This window comes from Megalobrama amblycephala, linkage group LG23, assembly GCF_018812025.1.
Source record: "Megalobrama amblycephala isolate DHTTF-2021 linkage group LG23, ASM1881202v1, whole genome shotgun sequence".
Classification (NCBI taxonomy): domain Eukaryota; kingdom Metazoa; phylum Chordata; class Actinopteri; order Cypriniformes; family Xenocyprididae; genus Megalobrama; species Megalobrama amblycephala.
Genome location: NC_063066.1, coordinates 22,714,341 through 22,737,811, shown reverse-complemented (window position 1 = coordinate 22,737,811; position 23,471 = coordinate 22,714,341). Strand labels below are relative to the sequence as shown.

The following is a 23,471-nucleotide window of genomic DNA, read 5'->3' as shown; positions in this document are numbered from 1 at the left end:
GTCGCCATGGAAATAATATAGATTAAAAAAAATAATGGAGATAAAATATTTTGCAAATATCAAGATATTTTGTCTGTCTTAATATTTAGTCTGTCAATCTTTACATCAATGCAAAACCAGCATATACAAATTAAGAGAACTATTAATCAACATGCAAGTTCATTATAATTAATAATAAAAAAAACAAAAAAACAAAATGGTGCCCAAACTGTAAGACGGTGCAACCAACTGAGAAAGTTAGTTGCACCACTGTGACGCATGTCCTGATATTGCTGAGTTAGATGCGTTCCTCGGTCAACATATTTTGTTGATCCTGGAACAACATTCTAGTCTGAAAATTTAGTCTTAACCCTATTCCTACCCCTAAACCTAACCCTACCCACAAGTTATCCCAAAAATCAGAGGGAAATGATACATGAATAACACTGATGTAGAAGCACCAGTTCATGATTTTAAGCCTAAACTTGACAATTTGTAAACTCCCTCAAATCTGATGATCAAGATCTGGTTGATTTGAAGGTTGTTCCAGGATCAACAAAAATGTTGACCCAGGAACATGTTGAACTCAGCAAAATCAGGTTATGCCACCATGACCAGTGGGAAGAATGAGTCTAGAGCCCTGCAGTATAATCAGGAGTGTTAGATTAGATGTACTTCAGTACCAGGACTGGGCAACACGGTTATCTTCTCTGAGAGAAGAGAATCTGGATTTTTGATTGAATGCATATTCAGCATTAGGCTGATATATAGCGATAATCACAGTACTTGACCTAATTGTGATTATTTGAGATAACCAAACACATAAAGCCATCCAAATATACAGAGGAAATGCAATAAATTGTAAAAGTGAATGTGTCATTATGATCACCAGTAGGGCTGCACGATTAATCGCATGCTATTCTCACGCGCATTTCGTCAGTAAAGCCGGTTCCCTGATTACCGCTAAATCGCCATCACCTGTTTTTAAACGGAGCGCCTTTTAATAGACGGAGCCGTAGTTCACGGACAAGCCACGCAATATCGCGTTCATTATCGCAGGCGATTCATCTGCGATATGAACGCGATATTGCGTGGCTTTTCAGTGACCTACGGCTCTGTCTATTAAATGCCGCTTCATTTGAAAGCAGGTGATGGCGATTTAGCGGTAATCAGGGAACCGGCTTTACTGACGAAATGCGCGTGAGAATAGCATGCGATTAATCGTGCAGCCCTAATCACCAGTGTTTCCCCGCAGGCCACAAATAGATTTCAGTGTGTCCTGTTCATTAACTAGACTGTGGCGGCCCGGAAATATATTTACTTCTCATAATAACATAAAAGGTCTTTAATGTTGTATTTTGCACCATTGTTGTCAAATAAACTAAAACCAAAAGCGCGATAAGGCTTGAATGCAGTTAACACCATCTCTGCATGTGCTGAGTTTAGCGTGCATTTGGGAACGTAGTTACGCATTATTTTCAGTTGACAATTACAGCATTTCACTACATTTGTAATGAGACGCGTTTGTAAACTTTTTTTCCGCCAAAATAAAAGCTCACATGATTATCTCTTGAAAGCATCGAAATCAGGACAAAACCGTTTTTATGAAAGTTTCAGAGGGACCGAGGTTCACCCACTAGTTTCACAAAACATAAAAGCTTTCAAAATCCTGGGGCTTGAGATCATTTACAGTAGACATGAGCTCACTCACCTGGGCGTTTACGTGTACTGTCCTCTTTCACTTTGCTTCCTCTAATACGGAACTCCGGACCTCGGAATTCATCTTTAGCTTCATTAGCAACCGGTTCCGGCTTCACCACCACTGTGCCTGCAAGACGTGAAGCCAGGAGGTTCAGTGTGTCTCTTAAACTACACGCTTCAGAAGGCTCTAAAGCATCATAACAGAGGACTAACCTTGTGGTAACTTGTTAATATCCAGACCGCTCTGCATGCTGTCATCTGCACAGTGTTCACCTCCACTCTCATTTGCACATTCAGGTTCGTCAACGGCAGTGTGCTTGGTCACAAATGAAGGTTTTCTTTATTTAAAAAAAGGGGGAAAAGAGGGTCAACATTTTGTTCCAATATACATTTACATATACACATACATAGTGTCTAAAAATGTAACTCAAAATGTATATCTTAAATTATGGAGGCATTATAACTGCAGAATAATAGGCTACATTACACAGTGAATACATAAACTATCAAAGCATGTGTTTGTTTGGTTTTTGTAAAGTGAGTGGCATTCGATAATGTCAGCGTAATGTTAAGACAACAACTATATTATGAATGTGGGCTCGCTTTTCACTTTCACACTTTTGCATAAGATTTTTGTCAATGACGCTCAGGATCTATTGCGCACCATATCCTCTTCAGTCATCGTCTTGTCAGTCATCTCTCCTTACTGTCATCTCTTAAAAGAAATCTGACTCCTGCTGCGACTCTGCAGACGCTTTCAGTTTATAACTGTAGCGTCCGTTATCTGACTGTGCTGCAGTGGGCAAGTAATGCAATCATGTACGGCCGAACACCATGTAACACCGACCACAGCAGCAATTCTAGTAAACAAGACTACGTAACAATGTTTATTTCAGCCTAACCGGTTATATATTTTGATCAGATTTAAGACCTCATCTAAAAAAAAACAAAACAAAAGAGACATTTTACTGGCCTTAAAATCAGATTATTCAAATTACAAACACGGGGACCCTGGGGCTATCCCACATCTGATTTTGAACTGAACCCAGCATAAGTCAAAATAGAAGATATCTGTTCAGTCCAGCTATTTTGCTGGATAACAGCCAGAGTCAGAGCAATGAGTGCAACCCAACTCACCTCTTTGAGCGTGAAGATGAAGGTTTGGTCATTTCTGAGGAGCAACCGGGCTGAAAAAAGAAAAAGAAAAAAAGAAAACATTAAAAAAAAAAAAAAAAAAAAAAAAAAGTGATGTTAAATCCACAGCTCTAACTCAACTCTCCATATGTTTAAAAAGCAGCTCGGTAAACCATCACACAGTGAATAGACGATCACAGAAATATTTCCTGAATAAATTGTGTCCACTAAGAAATTATTCAAGCAACATTAGCCTCATATATTAGTGTTGCATAAAAGGGTCCCAACCACAATGCCCACAGGGACATCTCATTGGTCAACAATCCTGGTGCACATTCCTGTATATTTTAAAGGTCCCGTTTTCCGTGGTTTTTTGAAGCTTTGATTGTGTTTATAGTGTGCAATATAACATGTGTTCATGTTTCGCGTGTAAAAAAAACACAGTATTTTTCACATAATTTACTTATCTGTATACCGCTGTTTCCACTGTCATAAAAACGGGCTGATGACTTCCTTGTTCTATGAAGTCCCTCCTTCAGAAATACGTAACGAGTTCTGATTGTGCCAGCGGTTCCTGTGTTGTGATTCGACAGCTCTGAGCGCACCGTGCCCGGAAAAGTCACGCCTCTTACCATAACGTGGAGATGCACGCGCTCAGTGTTATTGTAAACATGTCTTTAATTTTACCCTATCAATTTGAGCCGGAATCAGACCCGGTGATTGGACTGCGGGATGAAAATAACAGCGTTTCGACGACATGGCGACAAACACACTCTACAAACGCAACTCTTGTGTATTCCTGTGGGCGGAGGTTAGTCAAAAAACTGTTTTAGTGACGTCATTAAAGAAGGAAGTAGAGGGATGTAGTCCAAACTGGCCGTTCGATGTAGGCGACTTCTGTTAAATAAAATATCTCGCTTGGCATTGAACTTTGAGCTTTAAAATTTTACAGATTTTATTTATACTCTAACAACAACATTACACACTAACTAAAGTTTGAAACATGGGATCACGAAGAACGGGACCTTTAACACCATTTCAGAAATCATAGCAATGGTATAATGAGCGTTCAGGTGATTTTGGACTTAACATTGTTGGAATAAAATGTATGAGCTGGATTTCAGTTTAATTTTCCATGTCTTTTATACGCTTGCTGAAAAAGACAGAAAGCACCAGTCCAACAAACTAAGCATGTGCATCATTTGTATAATGGACGCTTTATCTATGCACTGTATCATTCTCGTACTATTAAACAGAATGAGGGGAAAAGCTGTTCATTCAGGAAAGCCTCTTGCTAAATGGCAAGCATTATCGTCATTCTTTAACACATGCGTGACATTGTGGTGCTCTTCATGCGCTCTTGTCTCGTAAATTAGCTGAGCTACAATTACATTATCTAGAGACGTAGGTGCGACTTGCCATTTTGCTTTAGTAAGACTGAAAATTACCGTTTGAAGTGCATGTAAAAGCACTTGGTGAGTACAAAAACATGACCTGATGCTGGAAACTTGTCACGATAGGACCCAGTGTTATAGTAAACTGCAGAGAAACAAAGCAAAAACAGGCTCTGCAGACACATACCTCATTCATTTTCTCAACAGGGATGTTTAAGTCACTGGTTGCCATTTTACCTGCAACATGAGAAAAGCATACAAACAAAAGTTATATTATATCTGTATCATTTCCAATTATAGTTGCAGATTAAAATGCAATAAATTATTGAGAAATAAGAAAGTATGTATTTTAAAAGTATTTATGTATTTTAAAAGTAAATATTTATGTATAAATATTTAGCCTTATTCATTATTTGTAACCTTTGAAAAGTTTGAACTGAAGTAAATTTCTGAGCCATGTCAGTTGGGATGACAGTAGTGATCCTCACTAGGTGTGTTCGATTCCAGGTGTTTCGGAGTCGACTCTGACTCTCGACTCCTCAACTCCATTTACTTTACATCAAAACAGGCTAAGGAATAATACAAGATTGCAGTCGTTATTACACACTAAACTTTTTTCCCTCGACACAAGAGTGACTGTCCAAATTAGTCGAATTTAGCGATGACATTATACCTCGAAATAAGCCTATCAATGTCTTAACCAGCTGCTGACAATACCTGATTGATCGGTTGAATATTATGTCAGCATTAAATGAGAAAGAAGGTAAAATATTCTTTAATTAATTCATTGCGTTATACGGATGTGTGATGGCGCCAAATGCCCATAATTATCTTATGTCTTAGGCTAAAAGTTGCTTGGACAGGAGAGTAAAAGATACTACAAATAATAGATAAAAATAATGTACACTTATTGATGCATTTATGCTTGATGTGAGATTTATGGCTAGTGTAATCATTATGAATACAAATTAGATTAACATGGAAATTCAAATTTATATTTATTGCATTAATATAGCAATTATCACTCTACAAAGCTGGTGCAGATCTATGTATAAATTACAAACTAAATTTGTTATGACTGGTATTTATTTTTTAAATAAGCTACATGCAGGATGAAAGTATGTGACAGTTGTTCCTGCAACAGCGTAATACATCAGTGTCTGAATTCCTCGCTTCATTTCATTCACTACTTGCTAATATAGTGCACTCAACTGCCAGCAACACAGCAAAAGAGTCAACAATGAGGGTCGATTCCTTTAATGGAGTCAACCCCAACTCTAGGGCTATTCAGAGTCTAGGAATCGGCTCTTTTGGAGTTGACTTCCCATCACTTATCCTCACCATTGGAAATGTCTTGAGAATCAATGCTTTCGTCGTCTGGAGAATTACCCAAGAACTCATGAAGTTTAGTCACCAATGTATTCAGCTTACTGGACCTGAAAGAAAACACAAGATATTATGTATAAAGATATGAAGCAAACACATAGGCCACCTTTACAAACAATAGTAACCACAGACTGAACTGAATATGGAATTTCAGTTTAAGAAAATCTTTATTTTATTAGACAAAAAAGGACAACACAGTGGAGGATAATACTGTTTGCTGTAGTGGCTTAGTGGCAAAAAATAAGGTAACGTTACATTTTATAAAGACAACTCGTAATACAACAATAACAAAACGATAGTAACTTACATGAAGCATAATTTAAACTATCCACTGATTTACGTCCCCTGACAAAAGTCTTAGTCAACAAAACAAAACAAAACAAAACAAAACACTAATAATGACCTTAAAAAAAAAAGCCGTTGTTAATGTGAGGAGACTTTTTAGCGGTCTCTGTTGATTGGCAGGTGGCGTCATCACTGAGCCCGTCTCCTATTAGCGCGTAACACAACAGCCGGTAACAGGACGGAAGACGTGCACTGATAAGAGCGAACATAAACAAACTGATCAGCTCGTGCCTCCCATTAAGAGTAAGGAACATGCCACAAAACCAAATGCACGAATAAGACAACAGGAGTGAAAAAATAAAACAAATCGTCTCACTACAGATGACTGTTCATGATGTTTTGGCAACTTGTTTGACACAGACTGTTATCCACTGATTCATTTTCAATACACGAGCCAATGGTTATAAGAAAACACAAGAGAGAGACACACAAAAACAATACACACATTTCCTAAATCTACTTAATTCTATACTAAAACACCCAATTTAATGAAGTGCTGAGAATTTGGTGGAGAAAGGCCTAGTTCTAGCATATGACCAATGCACCTATATCTGCACAATGGGGTGAATTATAAAAACTACTTGTAAAAGAAAAGCAAGGCACTCCATTAGGATTTCAATTCCCATAAAATATCCTTATGACGCCCCCTAACTATGTGCTACACTTCGGCATAGATGTAAAGTGCACAAATGCATGCGCGTATTACCCGGCTACATCCCTACACCTACCTTAAGATCTCTGTGCTCATTTCACGCGCAGATCTTTGAGACGTCACCGGTTTGGCCCCGCGAGGAAAGCTGTTTTTTTCATTCGATCCGGTCAATTTTTATGTGTGTAGTAAAAGTAAATTGTGTTTTACGCCGCTCAGGGTAGACAAAGCGAGAGCGCCATCTTGCCGGATGGCTCGAGACGCGCTAAAATGGCGCACGCGAGACTCCTCTCATCTGCGCGCGCGCTCTGTGAACACTGAACGCAAATAGACACATGCACCAGCGCAATTCACTTCAACGAGACGGTCCGCGTCCTCTTTCTGAAAACACGAATACGTGTCACTGAATACATTTTTAAAATGCACAGAAAGATCATATATAATGCATGGGATAATGCAAGGAATGCAAATAAATAGGGAAACTAGGGCATGAGTTCTATGATGCATTCCGGACACATGCTTGCTGTTACCGGCGCGTGCTATAATAAATGTGCTGAAATCACGGCATGTATTTTGTTTCACGTTATGACTCCAATATGCCTAGCATCCGTTCAAATGCAGTTTGATGCACAAGCATCATAATGCACTTCAGACAAGACTCGTAGTTCATGCTACATACAGACTACATGCATGTGGAGAAGAGCCTGTGTTCTCCGTCACACGCATGAAGTCGCATCCTCAGCAGTGCACATACCTGCAAATGTCGGTGGTCATTTCGCCCCCTTTATAAACCTGCGCCCTCGTTTAAAATATAATGCTTCTTATTTTATTTTTTGAAAATATTTCCCCCCTAGAAGCAGACTTAGATTGCTTGATGATATTAAACAATGCCAGGGTCCATGTTGCTATGGTGGAGCTCCATGCAGCTGATTGGCTCGTTTTATTCCTTAAGCGTAAACCAGGAAGAGAAACTCCCAGCTTTACAGATGTATTCATTTTAGTTTCATTGCCATCTGTGATTTTTTTTTTTCTCTTTTCATTTTGCAAATTGCAACCAATATGAACACAAAAAGAAACTTATTAAGATGGAATCAGGTAAAAGAAATGATTTTATTTTGAAGTAAATAACAAAAACAATGACATTCATTTACATCTGATTGAAACTTTTTTTTTTCATGCTTGATCACTGGAAGTTTAAACGAAAGCTCTTCTCTTGTTCCTTGCTGCGGTTTTCACACAACTTTGAGACCTCCTCCACTCTCCTCTGGAGTAAAACTGAAGAAAACAAAGAAAGTATACATTAAACATTAGAGGAAACATTCATACCTGCAAACTCAAAAAAGGTGACAAAAAGGTGAAAAAAGTACTGTAGGGGGGTCTGGAGTAAACAAAGCATTCTGGTGACCTCTGACAAGACAATAAATGAAAAAAAAAAAAAAAAAAAAAAAAAAAAAAACATTTATTGACACTAGTAGGGCTGGGCTTTGACACAAATTTCACAATTGGATTTGATTTTGATTCAGAAGCTTGCAATTTGATTACCTTCCATTCAATATTGATTCATTTGGGGCCTATCAGGTACAGTACATGGTAAATTTCCTCAAAGAAAAAAAAAAAAATCTCTCTCAACTAATGCTGTAAACTATATGGGGAACAACAGTTAGTACATCATTTTAATATTAAAATGTTGAAATTAATTGATTTCTAAGCTACTTATACATCATACATAAAGTTTTTATAATAACATAATACATTTTTAATGACAATTATAATTATGTCAACTCATTTTTATATAGGCCTAAACATTTAAATGGTGGCTGTCATGAAATGGATTTATACATTCAATATTGAAGCATGTTAAGTACAAATACAATGAATATGCAATAGCCTATAGTGCGTATATTTAGCAAAATGCTCTTTTTTTGTAGCTGACTAATGAGTTTTTGGACATTGAATGGCTTTTGTGTATATGTGACATTTATATAAGCCGTTTTATTGACGCCTTTCTACGGTTGGAACACTGATTGATCGATTACATGTGACATGATACGTATTTCGGTAAGTTGTACTGCATCTTTTAACACCTTCGGATGTTCGCTCATGTTTATTTTATGTTGTAACTAGCAGAGTGGAAGAGTTGGTCAGTTCACATGAGCTCTGCTTGAACTGAAGTGCTACAGTGATCTGTCACGCCACAGAGCGCCAAGAAAGATCATGACACCTGGAGAGACGTCTAAGGTCTCACTCCAGTCTATGGGAAAGTAGCCCATTTTCAATTCTTGTGAGGTTTATTGTCTCTTGCAATTTCACCCTGACCGACCCCCCATTCCCCCCAGAAAAAAAAAAAAAAAAAAAAAAACTCTTCGGATATACACCATTTACATAAATTACATATTTTGATTAAAATCAGCGAATTTCGTCAAAGAACGACTAGCTTGCAGGTATGAACATTTCATAATGGACTAACAATTTATTTTTATTGTCTAAAAGAGTCCATGAAAAGTCTTTAAATCCAAAAAGATACCAACCAGAGTTTTGTTCTACCCACTGTAGAGAGTCCATATGTGCATTGAGGATTTTGCAGATCTGCTGAAGCTGAAAAACAACAACAGTCATTCTTAGCCCAGATCACACCACAAATCATAAAGAGCATTTCTGTATTAAATACGGAGCGTGTTTTGCATACAGGGTCAGTGGTATCACCAGGTCCGCTGGATGTGTTGAGGTGTTCAATAATCTCTTTCAGATCTTGGGACATTCTTTTGAGTTGGGCATCCACATTTTCTGCCAACTTGTACCTAGACAAAAGAGACCAGTGAAATACTAAGTGACGTCACAGTACTTGCAGGAAACATGAGCTCCTCAGATGGCTGTGAGAGTCTTGACTGTTTTTGTTCTTACGTTCTTTCTCGTTCTTCATCTGCATTCTGCATGTAAATGGTTCCGCTTTGCTCTTTCACAGACTCCTCTAACGGACCGAGAAGATCCTCCAGCTCTTTCTGCTGCGACAGGATGAAGTCTAGCTCTTGATCCAGCCTGTGGCACAAGCAACAAAATATGAGAAACACAAAGTTCACATCAAACACAGCAACAGACAGACAATGCAACTTGATTAGCACGACTTAACACAGGGCTCTCTGGAATACTTGATTGTGATGAGTCAATTGCTATATTTTTGTAGTATTTTTGTATAATGAGCATTAAACTGTATAATAAACTGTATAACCGTTGCCTCTGGTCAGTGCTATAGAGCATTGAGCACCAGAACAGCTTTTCCCTCAAGCAATCTCCCACCTGAACAAGTAATAGGATATTGCCAACAGGGTCTCTTCATTGTGCATATAGTGTGACAATATTATAATCATTTTATATACATTCTTATTATGCATCTCTGTACACTCATACACTTAAATTTGCATTTAACTGTACATCTGTAAATAGCATACAATTCTGTCTATTGTGTATTTTCTATATTTTTATTAGTGTCTTGTATAGTATTAAATTTAATTTTATTGTCTTATATTCCTTTTTACTGCTTTATCTCCATGTATGTCTGTACTTTTTATCTGAACTGGAAGTTCCTGTTACCTAAACAGATTGCTTGCGTGTGTAAACATACTTGGCATTAAAGCTCATTCTGATTTTCTGCTGTGCTAGTTTCTCTTATAGCACTCTGTGCTTTCTCACAATAAATGATCTCATCTCAAAATGATCTCAAGTAGCAATGTAAGAAGTATAATAATGTACAGTCAGCCAGTCACTGCAAAAAATAAATAAATAAATGAAAATAAACACCTCGATTTGACTCTATACCTTCAGCTTTGTGTTGTGGTCCTGATCACCCTTTTGGGATTTTTTTGTAATAAGGACCAGATGATAGTACATTATCTCTTGCCTATTAATGCTCTTCCACCACCAAATTAAGCTTTAGTGAATTACTTTAAAATGCAGTTTTCAATATACATACAACATTTTAATTCAAGTAAAACACTGATTACCTTCGCTGGTCCAGTTTCACTTTCTCCATATCTTTATGTAAAGCAGTTATCTAAAAGAAAAAAAAATAGAAAATTGATTTAAACAACAGGACTAAACGTGTTGAGCTATATAACAATTCATTTTCTGACTATAAATATATCAAAACAGTTGTTCCCTTGTCTATTAAAACACGTAAATATTAAAAGCGTCTTTCGTGTTTCCATGGTTTCTACAAAATAAAACTGGAAACCGAGGTCAAGTAACGCAGTTATGACGCAATTGACAGACGACTCCTCACACGTCCCGGAGCCTTGGTTAAAATTGCAATTTTCTCACAATTTACAAATAGTTGGAAACATTTGGGATATTTTAAGTACTCCAGTGAACAAAATATATAACACTGGCCTAGTGGTTTTTGGATATTTTACTGCAAAAATATTACATATTGTACCTTTAAGTCCCTGTTTCGGAACAATGCAATCGATCTACAGGTGTGAAAACACCCTAAAATGCAGCTTTCTGGGCGCGTGCTTTGGATGTGTGTAAACTTCTCACAGTGAGTAGAATTGAGTTCTCTTTTGCATCTTCTTGTGCTTGAATATTTAAATTCGCAAGGCTTAAAAACACTTGCAAAGGATAAACTTTCATGAAGATGCAGCACTGGTCCGATCAGACAATGGACTAAAGCGCTGTACAGTTCAATTGCCCCGAGAAAAGTACTGGCCAGTCTTTATTGTTGAGCGCTGTGGCATTTTGTACAGATTTCATTTTGTTTTAGCAAACAAAGGATTATGCAACAGAATTTATCTAACTCAGTGCCTTCACACAGTTAATTAATAAACTGTTGGTTTGTTATACCAGCCTTTTCATACTATAAGCCAAGCTATCAAAATGGAGTAAATCATCATTGTTTTGACACTATTTTTTTTAATTATTATGTTATCTCTTTGAAAGACTCATGAAAGGAACTCTTTCTTTCTTTCTTTCTCTTTCTCTCACATACATATAAACGGACAGAGAAAGAGAGAGAGAGAGAGTTCAAAGGTGGCTCTCTTTATTGGTCATGAAATCATTTCTGTACCAGTGCAAAGATGGTGTATGCAGGGAAAAAAAAAAAAAAAAAAAAAAAAAAAAGAGTTATTTCTTTCTCTTGTATTTATCTACCTTTTCTCCATTCTCCACCAGCATACGGTCCCAGGCATTGACCTGAGTGGCCTGCTGAAGAAAGTGTCGTTCTTGGTCTTCCAATTCTGAGCTCCACTTGTTAATCAAAGCCTCCAGTTGAGCATATGACATCACTGGAGCAGTGCTGACAAGAGACAACACAAGAATTTCATTCTGCAACTTGACAGAAGAAAACATCTCACATGTGAAAAGCTTTGTACCTGGTTGTGACGATTGAAGTAGAGGTGGCAGTGGTGGTGGCTAGTGCAGTAGATGCTGCAGTCTTCAGCCCCAGAGAAAAGCCAGTAGTAACTCCAGTGCTAGCAGCAGCTACACAACACACACACACACACACAATTAATACAAATAACAGAGGAAAATAGCTATAACGAGACCTCTTAATAGTTGTACTTTGGCCTCAATTATTTGTTGAGCATGCATTATTGAGCAGAGCCTGAGTGTGAGTGTAAGTGAGGGCACCTGACGTTACAGTAGGAGCAGCTCCTAGAGGCTTCAGAGACAGGCTTGTTGGAGCGATGGATGCTGAGGTCATCACAGGCGCCACGGAGGCCATCGAAGAGCCCACTGACAGAGCACAGAAAAAAAACCATGTGATCTCATGCTAATTCCTCTATAACAACCCAAAAAGATGGCAACAGAGTTCCCGCTTTGGTCCAATGAACCTACATTACTTTTCCAATTGTTTGTGATGGATGCATAAATATTTAAAAAAAAAGACGAAAAAAAAGAAATTTGTAACACTTTACAATAAGGTCTCATTTGTTAACATGAATTAATGCATCAATGCATCAATGCATTAATTGTCGTCACAACCAGGTACAAATAATTTTTGTGTCATTTAGTTGCATTGGACTTGGTGTGATCAGGCCTTAACACTGTGTGAAGAAAATATTTTTGATACTAGCCAGGCTCTTTGAGAGATTTTGCAAAAGCAGTTGTGCTTCATCTTAATTAGCTGTGTTCATGTCCTCGACTCAGATTTTTTGCATTCTGTCAACCATGTTGCAAGTAAGTGGTACAAGTAAGAGTTCTGCAAGTTGTTTACATTCATTATCAGGTTTCCAACTGGCACCACTAAGTTCTACAGAAGGTGGCGCCAGCATCTGATTTGGTGGTGCTGTTTTTTTTTTTTTTTTTTTTTTTTTTTTTAAACAAAAAGGTAATTTAATCATATTACTATTATTTTGCTTTAATAAGTGCAGTTACTAATAATATTACATTGGAAATTTGTCAGTAAAGCACTGAGTTTGAATTTAGATGCAGATAAAATTAACTTATTAACAGTAAAGTGCAAAAACATTTTTATAGGGAAAAATGTAAATATTCTACTCTTATTAAATGTACCATATGCTGAACAAACCGACAGCTTCAGTGATTATAAAAAGCATTTTTTACTTGCTTTGTGTAACTCAGCCACAATTTGAATTGTTTGTTTTTCATGAGACTTTGTGACTGTTCCATATATTAGGGAATCAATAAGTGCTCTGCCACCATCTAGTGGTAATTTCATGTCTCGTTCCTCTCTGTTTTGCGCAGCTTCTGTTTGTATGAGTGTTCGTGCCACAATGCAGCTACGCGAGCACGGTAGCTCAAAATAGTATAGTATCGTCTAAAATCACTTGAATGTCCAAACTGGCAAACCTTAAAACAAGTATAACTGACAAAGTTTAGTAAAGACGCAAGGCTGTCCGCTCGCCATCACTATGTGTTGAATCGGCGTTCACCTCAGTGTTGCTTTTATGCCACTGCCTGGATGGGGCAGAGTCATGTGGCTACACATGTGGTAGTATGTTTTTAAGGGGGAAGTATTAACAGGATTAAAAAAAACTAAATAACCGGCATTTTTACATCGGTTAGAGGTTCTGAATTTCGGTTTCAATTAATCGTCCAGCCCTAAACACACACACACTCTCACTTGGTAATTTGACTGAACTGGAAGTTCCTTCATGACAAGAGGTTGGAAGAGCAACTCACATGTGAATCCTGTGGCTGGTGTTGAGGCTATAGGATTTGCAAACAAAGAGGATACTGTAGCCGTCATGGACTGACTTGATACAGCAGAGCTGGTGGGGGCTGGGGTGGCTAAACAAGAACAAAAAAATATATATATATATATATATGTATATATACAACTATTTTTTTTTCTTTTGCCATTTTCTCTAATATTAGAATAGCCACACTACATATTACATGCCTGAAGTTTTGATTCCAAAGTTAATAGCAGTTGTTGAGGCTGTGGAAGTGGTAGAAGCGCCAAGAGTGAGACCTATAAATCAGCAGCAGAACAAAATAATACATTGACATGAAAAACATATTAGTATCTTTCCTTCATAAGGACCAGTGTGACACAGTGTAACACACTATAATGGACTACAACAAGGCCACAAAGCTCTTATTTTGAAGTGGGTGTAACTCTGTATGACCTGTGGGTTGAGCCCCCAGTGAGAGCGCAGGGGTGGGCTGTGCTGGGGCAACTGAGGCTGCCTGTACTTTGGGTGTCCCAAAGCTGAACCCTCCCATAGGCTGCTGGGCCGCTGTAGTCTGAGTGGCCAGACCTCCGAGAGTGAAGCCTGTCCCTGCAGTTGAAGCCCCCAGAGTCACACCTGTGGTCGCAGGTTGAGATGCTGCAGGTGTGCTGAGTTTTGGATGGGAGGCACTGGATGCAAAGACATGAACAGAATATATTAAATATATCATTTAGTTTAAATGTAACACATGTAATCGTTTCAAATCCTGCTGTTCCACTGTCATTTTTTAGTTATACGGTGTACATTTCCAATTCTAAAATCTGACTGGATGAGGCACGTCCAAAGTCATTATAAAATATCTTTGACAGCAGACCTGGTGAATGCTACATTAAAGATGCTTACACACTAGATGGAGCATTGGATAGTTCGTTTGTTGTTTGTTTGTTTTTAATGCCATGCCAGCTTCTGTGGCAATTTTCATGGCAAGAAAAATGTATGGTAAAACTATATCAGGTGTTTACAATTTATTTTTGTAAAAACTCAAAAACTATATTTGGTTTAACTTAGCATTGGATAGATAGGAAATAGATAGGATGCATTTTGAGGGTTTAGAAACAGCCAGTTTACTTTGAAATCAAGCAGGAATACAGCAAATGTCCAAAAGCACAAATGAAACCACCTGTCTGAAATTCTTATTGATCATGTAGCCAACTAGTCCTAATGTGTCAAGTTACTAAATGGACGACATTCAGGTTAATAATTATATAGAGTGAAACTGTCCACTTTTACAGCTACTGTGGTTTCAGAAGAATTTCTCTCATTTATTATTCTGAACAAGGCAACCAGCTACAAGGCGAATCACACCATTACAAACTTTGATTTGAAACAAAAGTATTTGAAAATCATTAAAAAGAAAAGGTACAAGACTGTGTACTTATAGGCTTTAGTGAAAGAAATAACTACAATCCAATAAAGAATTAAGAATGAAATAATATAATTAAAAACGATGGAGAAATAAAAAACTATGCAGTTTTTCAACAGGAATTCTGCTGTTTTAAAAAATTATTTTAAATAAGGCAAACAGATGGCTTTAACAAAACCATATACCTTCAATTAACAACCTTGTAGCTCACAGTAAATTTGTCTTTAAAGGTTTTTAAGTTCAATTAATCCTCCTTTGGAGAAATTTTTTTCTTCTGCTGCTCCACTCTCTTCCTTGGAATATTATTGCTTTATCACTTTATTAAAAGGAATAGTTTCACCCAAAAAAAAAAAAAAAAAAAAAAAGAAAACCCACACACACACACACTTCACCCAAGATAAAGTCTCACCCAAAAGAGAAGCCTCCACTTGAGGTGCTGCTCTGAGTCTGGGCTCCGAAGCTGAATCCACCTTGTGTGCTTCCATTATTCTGTGTTGGCTGTGCGAGCAGTCCTGCAATCTGAGACGGTTGGGTGTTTCCAAAGGTTTGAGTCTGGGGTTGGCTGGTCCCAAAAGAGAAGCCCCCTCCTGCAGGAGTGCTGGTCTGCAGCCCGAAGCCTGTGGTGGCCGCAGCCGTAGTTTTGGGTGGTCCAAAGGTGAAGCCCCCAGTGCCCGTCTGTCCGAAGTTAAATGCCATAGTGCCGCAAAAGACCCTGTAAATGACGACAGGAGGGGGGGAAAAATGTGTGAAATAACTGTGTTAGATAACTTTAATAGTCCTTGCGTTTCCAACAGTGGACCTGTAATGATTATATGCTGGGATTAAAAGTCTCTACAATGTTGCTACAGTGAATTTCCATCAATTTAATTGCAGAGAAGATACGTAGAAGATCAGTGTCTTGGGGCAAAAATGCCATCAAAATGAAAAAAAAATGCCCCTTAAATTCAAGATACGAATATTATTAATATTTTAATATCGTGTTATTACTAAATGTGTATTAGTCTAGGATATTTAAATAAAGTGAATATGAAGCAGCCTGAAAAAGTTTCCAGTCAGAAGAATTTTTTATACTTCAATGCCTGTTTTTGGGCCACTTGTTTCTTAGGAAAAATCCACCAGATTTGATTCTAAATCTATGATCTATTTTTCTCAATTTTAAGAACAGGTTAAAACACAACTATGTGCCAAGCAGCTAAGGCAGTATGAACATATTTAAGTCTAATAGAAAGCTAAATGTGAAATAATTTGTGATATATTAGAGAGCGTCTCAAAACCTACTTAGCTGCCTATCATTAATTTAGACAATGATGTTATCAAAAAATGTTATCTATGTAGGCAGCTCATTAGGCTGATACTACGCACCAAAATGCATTTGCTACACCTTGAGACTACAAAGGCTCGAAATAAACTACCGAAGTCGGCATTTTACAAGGTTTTGCGACCACAAGGTCCAAAAATGTCTTTTAGTTTCACTACGTTTTAAAACTAAATCATACTGTCTATGAAGGCAACTTACTAGGTTCGGAGAAAGCAATGTTTTGGTGTCCAACTAGCTTCTCTTTCATATTCAGTGATAACATGATATTAAAATCAACTGATAACAAACTAAAGCAGCAGAGCAGCTTATATGCTTCTTCAGAGATAAACATTAGTAATGTGAGTTCTTTAAAACTGATTAATGTGATAAAAGAACTGATATTGTTTAACTTCATTGATAATACAGCTAGCTGACAGTTCCTCACGTTAAGTTCACTGAACGCCCTCTACTGCACAATCACATCGCCCACGCTCTTTAAAACTAAGACAGACTCACTAAATAATGTATTATAAAGTGGAATAAAACTTCATATCGGAAATAAATACAATTAAAACTTACGTAGTACGTACAGCACTTCACTACAGCTCGCGCGCAATGTCCGTCACATTACATGCGCTTCCCTTCTGAGGACCTCTACGTCAACTGTCTAAAATACTGCCTGATCGAAATTACAGATCTCATCTCACACAATATGCTACTGCAAATTGGTCCTACATCAAACTACAAAGACAAAATAAACTGCTGCACCAAATATTGTTTTATTATTTTTATTTATTGCAATATTTTGTTTAATTACGATTACATTGACAAAATGTTGTTGTTGTTTTTAAAAGTCAGTGTTGCATTTGATTCGGTTACACACAGTAATATTAAAGGGTTAGAGAATATTTTTGGTGCGCCAAAAAACAAAACAAAATAACGACTTATTTAGTGATGGCCGATTTCAAAACAGTGCTTCAGGAAGCTTTGGAGTGTTATGAATCAGCATGGCACACCAAAACTATTCTCGTCGCTTTATAATAGTAACCATAGAAACCACTGTAAATAGAACCACTGTACTCACATGAACTGATTTAAATATGTTTTTAGTACATTAATGGATCTTGAGAGAGGAAATGTCATTATGCAGGCCTCACTGAGTCATCGGATTTCAACTAAAATATATTAATTTGCGTTCCGAAGATTAAAGAAGGCCTTACGGGTGTGGAATGGCATGAGGGTAAGTAATAAATTACAGAATTTTCAGTTTAGGGTGAACTAACCCTTTAAAAATTACGGATTTGAATTTTATTCATACATTTAATAGACAATAATGACTGCTGGCATAAAGATGCTGAAGCAAAGTTTTAAAACTTTAACCTAAAAAAAAGTGTTATTATCAGTGTTCGGACTGCTCATAAGCATTAGGGACTAAGGACCAGAACCAATATTTATATAATAGTTATAAAATAATAATTATACTGAGGCCTATAATATTCTTTTATTTTTTGCTACAGATTTTGCTCACTTTATTCCTTATTCAGTTCATTGAGCCTGAAATGCTTGAAAACACAAATAAAATATAAAAAATATACACCCAATCTGTTTTCAGAAGCTCCAAAAGGTCTTTCATTTTTACTGAAAGCTAAAACGAGTCAGTGTTTTGAAAAACAGAGGAGGATTTTTGTGTATTTCTGAAGTAACCCATTAGATTTTGATTGTAATGGTTATTTACTTTTAAACCAAAGTTCAGAAAGTGGAAGTAAATTGTAGACCATTGGATCTTTTACAAGAAGAGGAAATGGATTCAAAATCTGTTGAAGATCTTTCTTGTCCTGTTTGCTGTGAAATCTTCAAGGTTCCTGTTATTCTGTCCTGTAGTCACAGTATTTGTAAAGAGTGTCTACAACAGTTCTGGAAAACTAAGAAAACTCAGGAGTGTCCTGTCTGCAGGAGAAGATCCTCAAAAGTTGAACCTCCAGTTAATCTCGCGTTAAAAAACTTGTGTGAGTCATTCCTGAAGGATAGAAATGAGTGCCGTTCATCAGGGTCTGGGGAGATCTGCAGTTTGCACAATAAGAAACTCAAACTCTTCTGTCTGGAGGACAAACAGCCTGCGTGTTTCGTGTGCAGAGACTCAGAGAAACACGCCAATCACACATTCAGGCCCATCAGTGAAGTGGTTTCATCTTACAAGGTAAAACAAATGTCTCTCATTACATATATATTTGTGTATACAACAGTATTTCTAACATGAATATAATCATACATTTCTACCATAAATATAAATCTCTATGACTTACTACTGATATAAAATTCTGCATTAACCCTTTAAGACCTGAAGGCTTTTTTAGAGTTTTTTTTTTTTTTTCTGAGTGACAAACACAAAAGTAAAGACTCATAACTCCAAAACTGTAGCAAGGAGAGTCAAAAGGTAGGTATCATTTGATAGAACACTTTTTAAATTTTAAGAAAATATAACATTACATTACATTTGGACATTTTTATGCTGAGAAACAGCTGATAAAAGACAAAAAATATATAATTTTTTTTTAAATAATTTTTCTTTTTTTATTATTTGACAAGGAATAACTCAGGAAGGCAATAAGATCGGATAAAAATTCTTTTTTGGTGATGCTCTTCTACATGTGAGCTGTATCTGGTTCAAATTTCGTATTGATAGCATAAAGTTTACTTTAATAAATTGTTATTCATTTTTTCTGCAGCCAGGTGGCGCCAACAGGCGGTAAACTCCGGTTTAGAGGCACTTCTCAGCACTCGTTAGGAGTTTTTCAAAATGGTTAGATGCATTAAAAAGATTCTAAGCTTTAAAATGATATCTATTTTGTGTTATTCCACATTGGAAAACGAACATGGATGAGTCCGGGAACATTGGCATCCCGGAAAGATGAGAGACATGTTTTTAGCCAAGTATGTTAAATCATTCCGTGAGTAATATCTTGTGATCAATGCAATATATTATGTTGATTTTGAGTTCATTTTAATCGTGAGAATCTGCTTTAAATATTGATGTCACGATTCCTGTCAGTTCCTGGACTTCAATTCCCATAATCCTCCCTGCCAGTCACATGCACACATTCCACACCAATCATCAATTGCCACATACAGCTGAAACACATTATCTGGACTATTTAAGACTCACTCACACACCACCTCATTGCGAAGTCTTGTTAACCTGTGTTGCAATTCTGAGCGTTACTCTATTGTCTGCCTGCCTGCCTGCCTGCCTGCCTGCCTGTCTGCCTGCCTGTCTGCCTGCCTGTCTGTCTGCCTGCCTGTCTGCCTGCCTGTCTGCCTGTCTGCCTGCCTGTCTGCCTGTCTGCCTGCCTGTCTGCCTGCCTGTCTGCCTGTCTGTCTGCCTGTCTGTCTGCCTGTCTGTCTGCCTGTCTGTCTGTTACCGATCCTGTCTGTTTACCGTTTACGATTCTCTGCCGCCTGCCTTTGGACTGTTTATTGTATCCTGACCTGTGAGTGATATCTGCCTGTCCTGACCATTGCCTGTATCCTGACCATGATTCTGCCTGTCCCTTGCTGTTCCTGTTTGTTCCTGTTTGACCCTGCCTGTACAACCACACTCTTATTTAATAAAGCACTGCAAATGGATCCCTGCCTGAGTCCCGTTCCATTACAATTGATGTGCCATTTTCTATGATCTGTGCATTTTTCATGAAGTTATGAGCATGTGAAATATACATATTTGTATACAGTTAGCGGCTGTGCTGTTTTTGTTTTAAACGCATATTAGTCAGACTCATTAGAGGGTGAAAACAACGCAACAGAAGCATGTTGGAGGCTTGATCTGAAAGTTTAAAGTCTCTGGTTTTGTATGCAAAAAGAATTTTTGTGCTACCTATATGGATTCAAAATTTATTGGCTCTTAAAAAGAGACACGCAAATGGGAGCGCCGATGCTCCATCCTGTCACGAACTCGGTTTCTGTGGCTCCCTCCGATCGCCACCTGAGGGCACCCTCACCTGAATACTAACCTGTGCTGGACTACATTTCCCATACCCCGTACCTGGGCTGATTACACACACACCTGTTCCATATCACCTGGACTATAAAAGACCCACACACACCCCCATGCTTTGCGAAGTCTTGTTCTGCCTTGTCTGAGTGTTTATTTCTGAGTATTGATTCCCTGTGTATGACCTTGGACTGTCTGTTACATCTGTATTCTGTCTGCTGCCTGCTCTGTGATACTTCTGCCCGTTTACTGGATTGCCCTGTCTTGCCTGCCGCCTGCCCTGATTGTTTGCCTGGTACTGTTACTGATTACGTCTTGCCTCTGACACTGCCTTTGCTGATATCTGACCCCTGCCTGTACGACTTTGATTGTTTAATAAAGCTGCATATGGATCTCCCCGAGTCTCCCGCCTCGTTACACATCCGTTCTTAAAGGGTTAAGCCTCAACCCCTGATGTTCAAATCTTCTTGAATGTTAAGAGAATGGGCACAAAACGTGTTTTGAAAAAATGTCATGGTTTATTATTTTTTTTCAATAATAATATGTGATTTATAACAAGACAAAAAGTGATTTATACTAACATTCTTTCACTTTCTGTATTTGTATTGCACAACCACAAATTTACAACTAAGAATTGTCCATTGCAAAAACCACATTTGTTTGGTAAAAACCTAATTTCTTGATGTTCATCCTTTAATTAAAAATGTATGTCCTGCAGGGACAAATCAGGGACAAATGCTTCCTGTGAATGACCCATTCAACATATAAATAATATAACCATAAAAATTATCCAAATGTTTAAACCTCATAAGTTTCACATATTTTCACCTTAACGTGTAGGAGAAATTAAATACATCACTGACGTCCTTACAAAACAAGCTCAAGCATGGAGAAAAAATGAAAGAAGAGTGTGATAAAACAATTCAACACATCAAGGGGAGGATGTATAAAGAGTTAAATACTCAGCATTCACACATAGAGTTTATTAGTGGAGTGTGTGTTAATACAGAGCTGACTGAAGTGAATGTGATTTGATTTCAGTCTCAAGCTGAGCACACAGAGCGTCAGATTAAAGAAGAGTTTGAGAAGCTTCAGCAGTTTCTCAGAGATGAAGAAGAAGCTACAATCACTAAACTGAGGAAAGAAGAGGAGCAGAAGAAGCAGATGATGAAGGAAAAGCTGGAGGAGATGAACAGACACATCTCAGCTCTTTCACACACAATCAAAGACATGGAGGAGATGATGAAAGCCAATGATGTCTCATTTCTAAAGGTGACAAATGAATCTGGCTTCATTCTTTGTGCATAACACAACTTGTCAGTGTTGTAGAGAGACTCACTGACAATGACAGTTTTTGATAAGATATTAAAATGTTTTGATTTTTTAAACTCTATATTTTTCAGAACTTTGACATCACAATGGAAAGGTAAGTGAGCTGCTTATATCTCTTCTCTCAATGGCTCTGAACTCAAATTCACTGCAGTTCTGACTCCTGAATGTTCCTCTAGAGTCCAGATCTCACAGCTGGATCCACAGAGGAGTTCTGGAGCTTTGATTCATGTTCCACGTTACCTGGGTAACCTGTCATTCAGAGTCTGGAAGAAGATGCAGGAAACTGTCCAACACAGTGAGTCTCAGCAGATTTGACACCAGTGCAAAAGATTTTAGTTCAGATATAAAAACAGAAAAAAACTAGATAAAAACGTTTGTCGAGACAAACTTTAAGTTGGCTTGAAAAAGCCGGTCCAGAAAGTTTGAAGCAGTTTTAAAAGTTTTCAGTTTGAAAGTTTCAGTTTTAGTTTAGTAATTTTGATAGAGTACTAGGGTGCTCTGTGTGGTTGCTAAGGTTTTGCTATGCGGTTGCTAGGGTACTCTGAGTGGTTGCTAAGATGTTGCTGTGTGGTTGCTAGGGTACTCAGGGTGGTTGCTAGGGTGTTGCTATGCGGTTGCTAGGGTACTCGGGATGGTTGCTAAGGTATTCTGGGTGGTTGCTAGGGTGTTGCTATGTGGTTGCTAAGGTACTCGGGGTGGTCACTAGGGTGTTGCTATGTGGTTGCTAAGGTACTCAGGGTGATATAGATAGATAGATAGATAGATAGATAGATAGATAGATAGATAGATAGATAGATAGATAGATTTAGTTTGATAGATAGATAGATGAGTTTATGAGTTTGAATGAGTTTCAATGGATTAGAAATAGTACATAGAATGGCACTTGAGTCTAATTGAGTTTTTGAGTCTAATGGGCTTCCGTAGTTTAAATTTGAATTTTGACAGTTGGAGTTTGAACAGTCTTGGCTCATTTGAACATTCCGTCAATGAAAGTCAATGGGATTTTTCCGAGCTTTAACAGTGTTTTTTAGGAAAACCGTAAGTCTGATCAGTTAGAAAAGATATAGCACACTAACAGTTTGAAGATCTGACCCGAGTTTGGAGTATGTAGAGTTAAAGCTCTAGGAGGAGTTAGAGTTGGAAATTTTAGTCTCAGAAGAAAATAGCATAACAGTAAGTTGGCTTTTTCAAGCCAACTTAATTAACATTTGATAGAAATATATTTAATAATCACTTGAATTTCTTAGTGAATCTGAACTGTATTTCAGATCATAGGCCTACAGCAAACTCATAATGACTACAAAAGTCTATTCCTCATGGTCTATGCTTATGTATTAGGATACAGTGTTTATTGAATACTGATTTTAAACTTGAAGCCTCAATCCATTCTTACGTTGTGAGACGGTTGTTATGATAGCACAATTTATGATTTCTTTCAACAAATCTTTATATGTGTTTTACATTAATTTCTAATACCATCATATCTCTAATCTGATGTTATTCTCTTTTTTGCAGCTCCGTTGATTCTTGATCCAAACACAGCACATCCTTGTCTCACACTCTCTACTGATCTGACCAGTGTGTCGTACAGTACTGTATATAAAAAGTTTCCTCATAATCCAGAGAGGTTTGACTTTTTTCCATGTGTCTTGGGTTCTGAGGGCTTTAACTCAGGAACACACTGCTGGGATGTGGAGGTTGGTGACAATACAT

The 23,471-nt window shown here is 37.6% G+C and overlaps 2 protein-coding genes and 1 pseudogene across 7 annotated transcripts in view; 1 reads left to right on the top strand and 2 right to left on the bottom strand.

The window, feature by feature from the left end:
- atrx (ATRX chromatin remodeler) overlaps window positions 1-7,483 on the bottom strand; it is a 49,861-nt gene extending 42,378 nt beyond the window's left edge. The window contains exons 1-8 of one of the 5 annotated variants that reach the window (XM_048176525.1): window positions 6,668-6,906; window positions 5,998-6,131; window positions 5,550-5,644; window positions 4,629-4,777; window positions 4,396-4,445; window positions 2,818-2,867; window positions 1,894-2,018; window positions 1,691-1,807 (exon numbers count right to left, since the gene is read on the bottom strand). In XM_048176525.1, the coding sequence (XP_048032482.1) occupies window positions 1,691-1,807; window positions 1,894-2,018; window positions 2,818-2,867; window positions 4,396-4,440 (337 nt within the window). In that variant the 5' untranslated portion in view covers window positions 4,441-4,445; window positions 4,629-4,777; window positions 5,550-5,644; window positions 5,998-6,131; window positions 6,668-6,906. Of the gene's footprint in view, window positions 1-1,690; window positions 1,808-1,893; window positions 2,019-2,817; window positions 2,868-4,395; window positions 4,446-4,628; window positions 4,778-5,549; window positions 5,645-5,901; window positions 6,132-6,667; window positions 6,907-7,342 lie in introns of those variants that run through there. The other 4 variants (XM_048176523.1, XM_048176524.1, XM_048176522.1 and 1 more) reach the window with 4 other exon arrangements.
- Window positions 7,484-7,679: 196 nt separating this feature from the next.
- Window positions 7,680-17,165, bottom strand: nup62l (nucleoporin 62 like). Of its 2 annotated transcripts, none has more exons than XM_048176526.1 (13): window positions 17,018-17,165; window positions 15,551-15,853; window positions 14,175-14,407; window positions 13,946-14,017; window positions 13,726-13,833; window positions 12,211-12,315; window positions 11,952-12,060; window positions 11,731-11,875; window positions 10,587-10,636; window positions 9,490-9,624; window positions 9,275-9,386; window positions 9,117-9,183; window positions 7,680-7,863 (listed from the first exon to the last, which is right to left on the bottom strand). In XM_048176526.1, exons 2-13 carry the CDS (start codon window positions 15,835-15,837, stop codon window positions 7,772-7,774), a joined length of 1,515 nt encoding a protein of 504 aa, XP_048032483.1. In that variant the 5' UTR covers window positions 15,838-15,853; window positions 17,018-17,165; the 3' UTR covers window positions 7,680-7,771. The 2 variants fall into 2 exon arrangements, with proteins under 2 accessions (XP_048032483.1, XP_048032484.1); XM_048176527.1 differs by having other exon boundaries at window positions 17,029-17,113.
- Window positions 17,166-17,425: 260 nt separating this feature from the next.
- The window catches only part of LOC125259307, a 6,946-nt pseudogene continuing 900 nt past the window's right edge, over window positions 17,426-23,471 (top strand).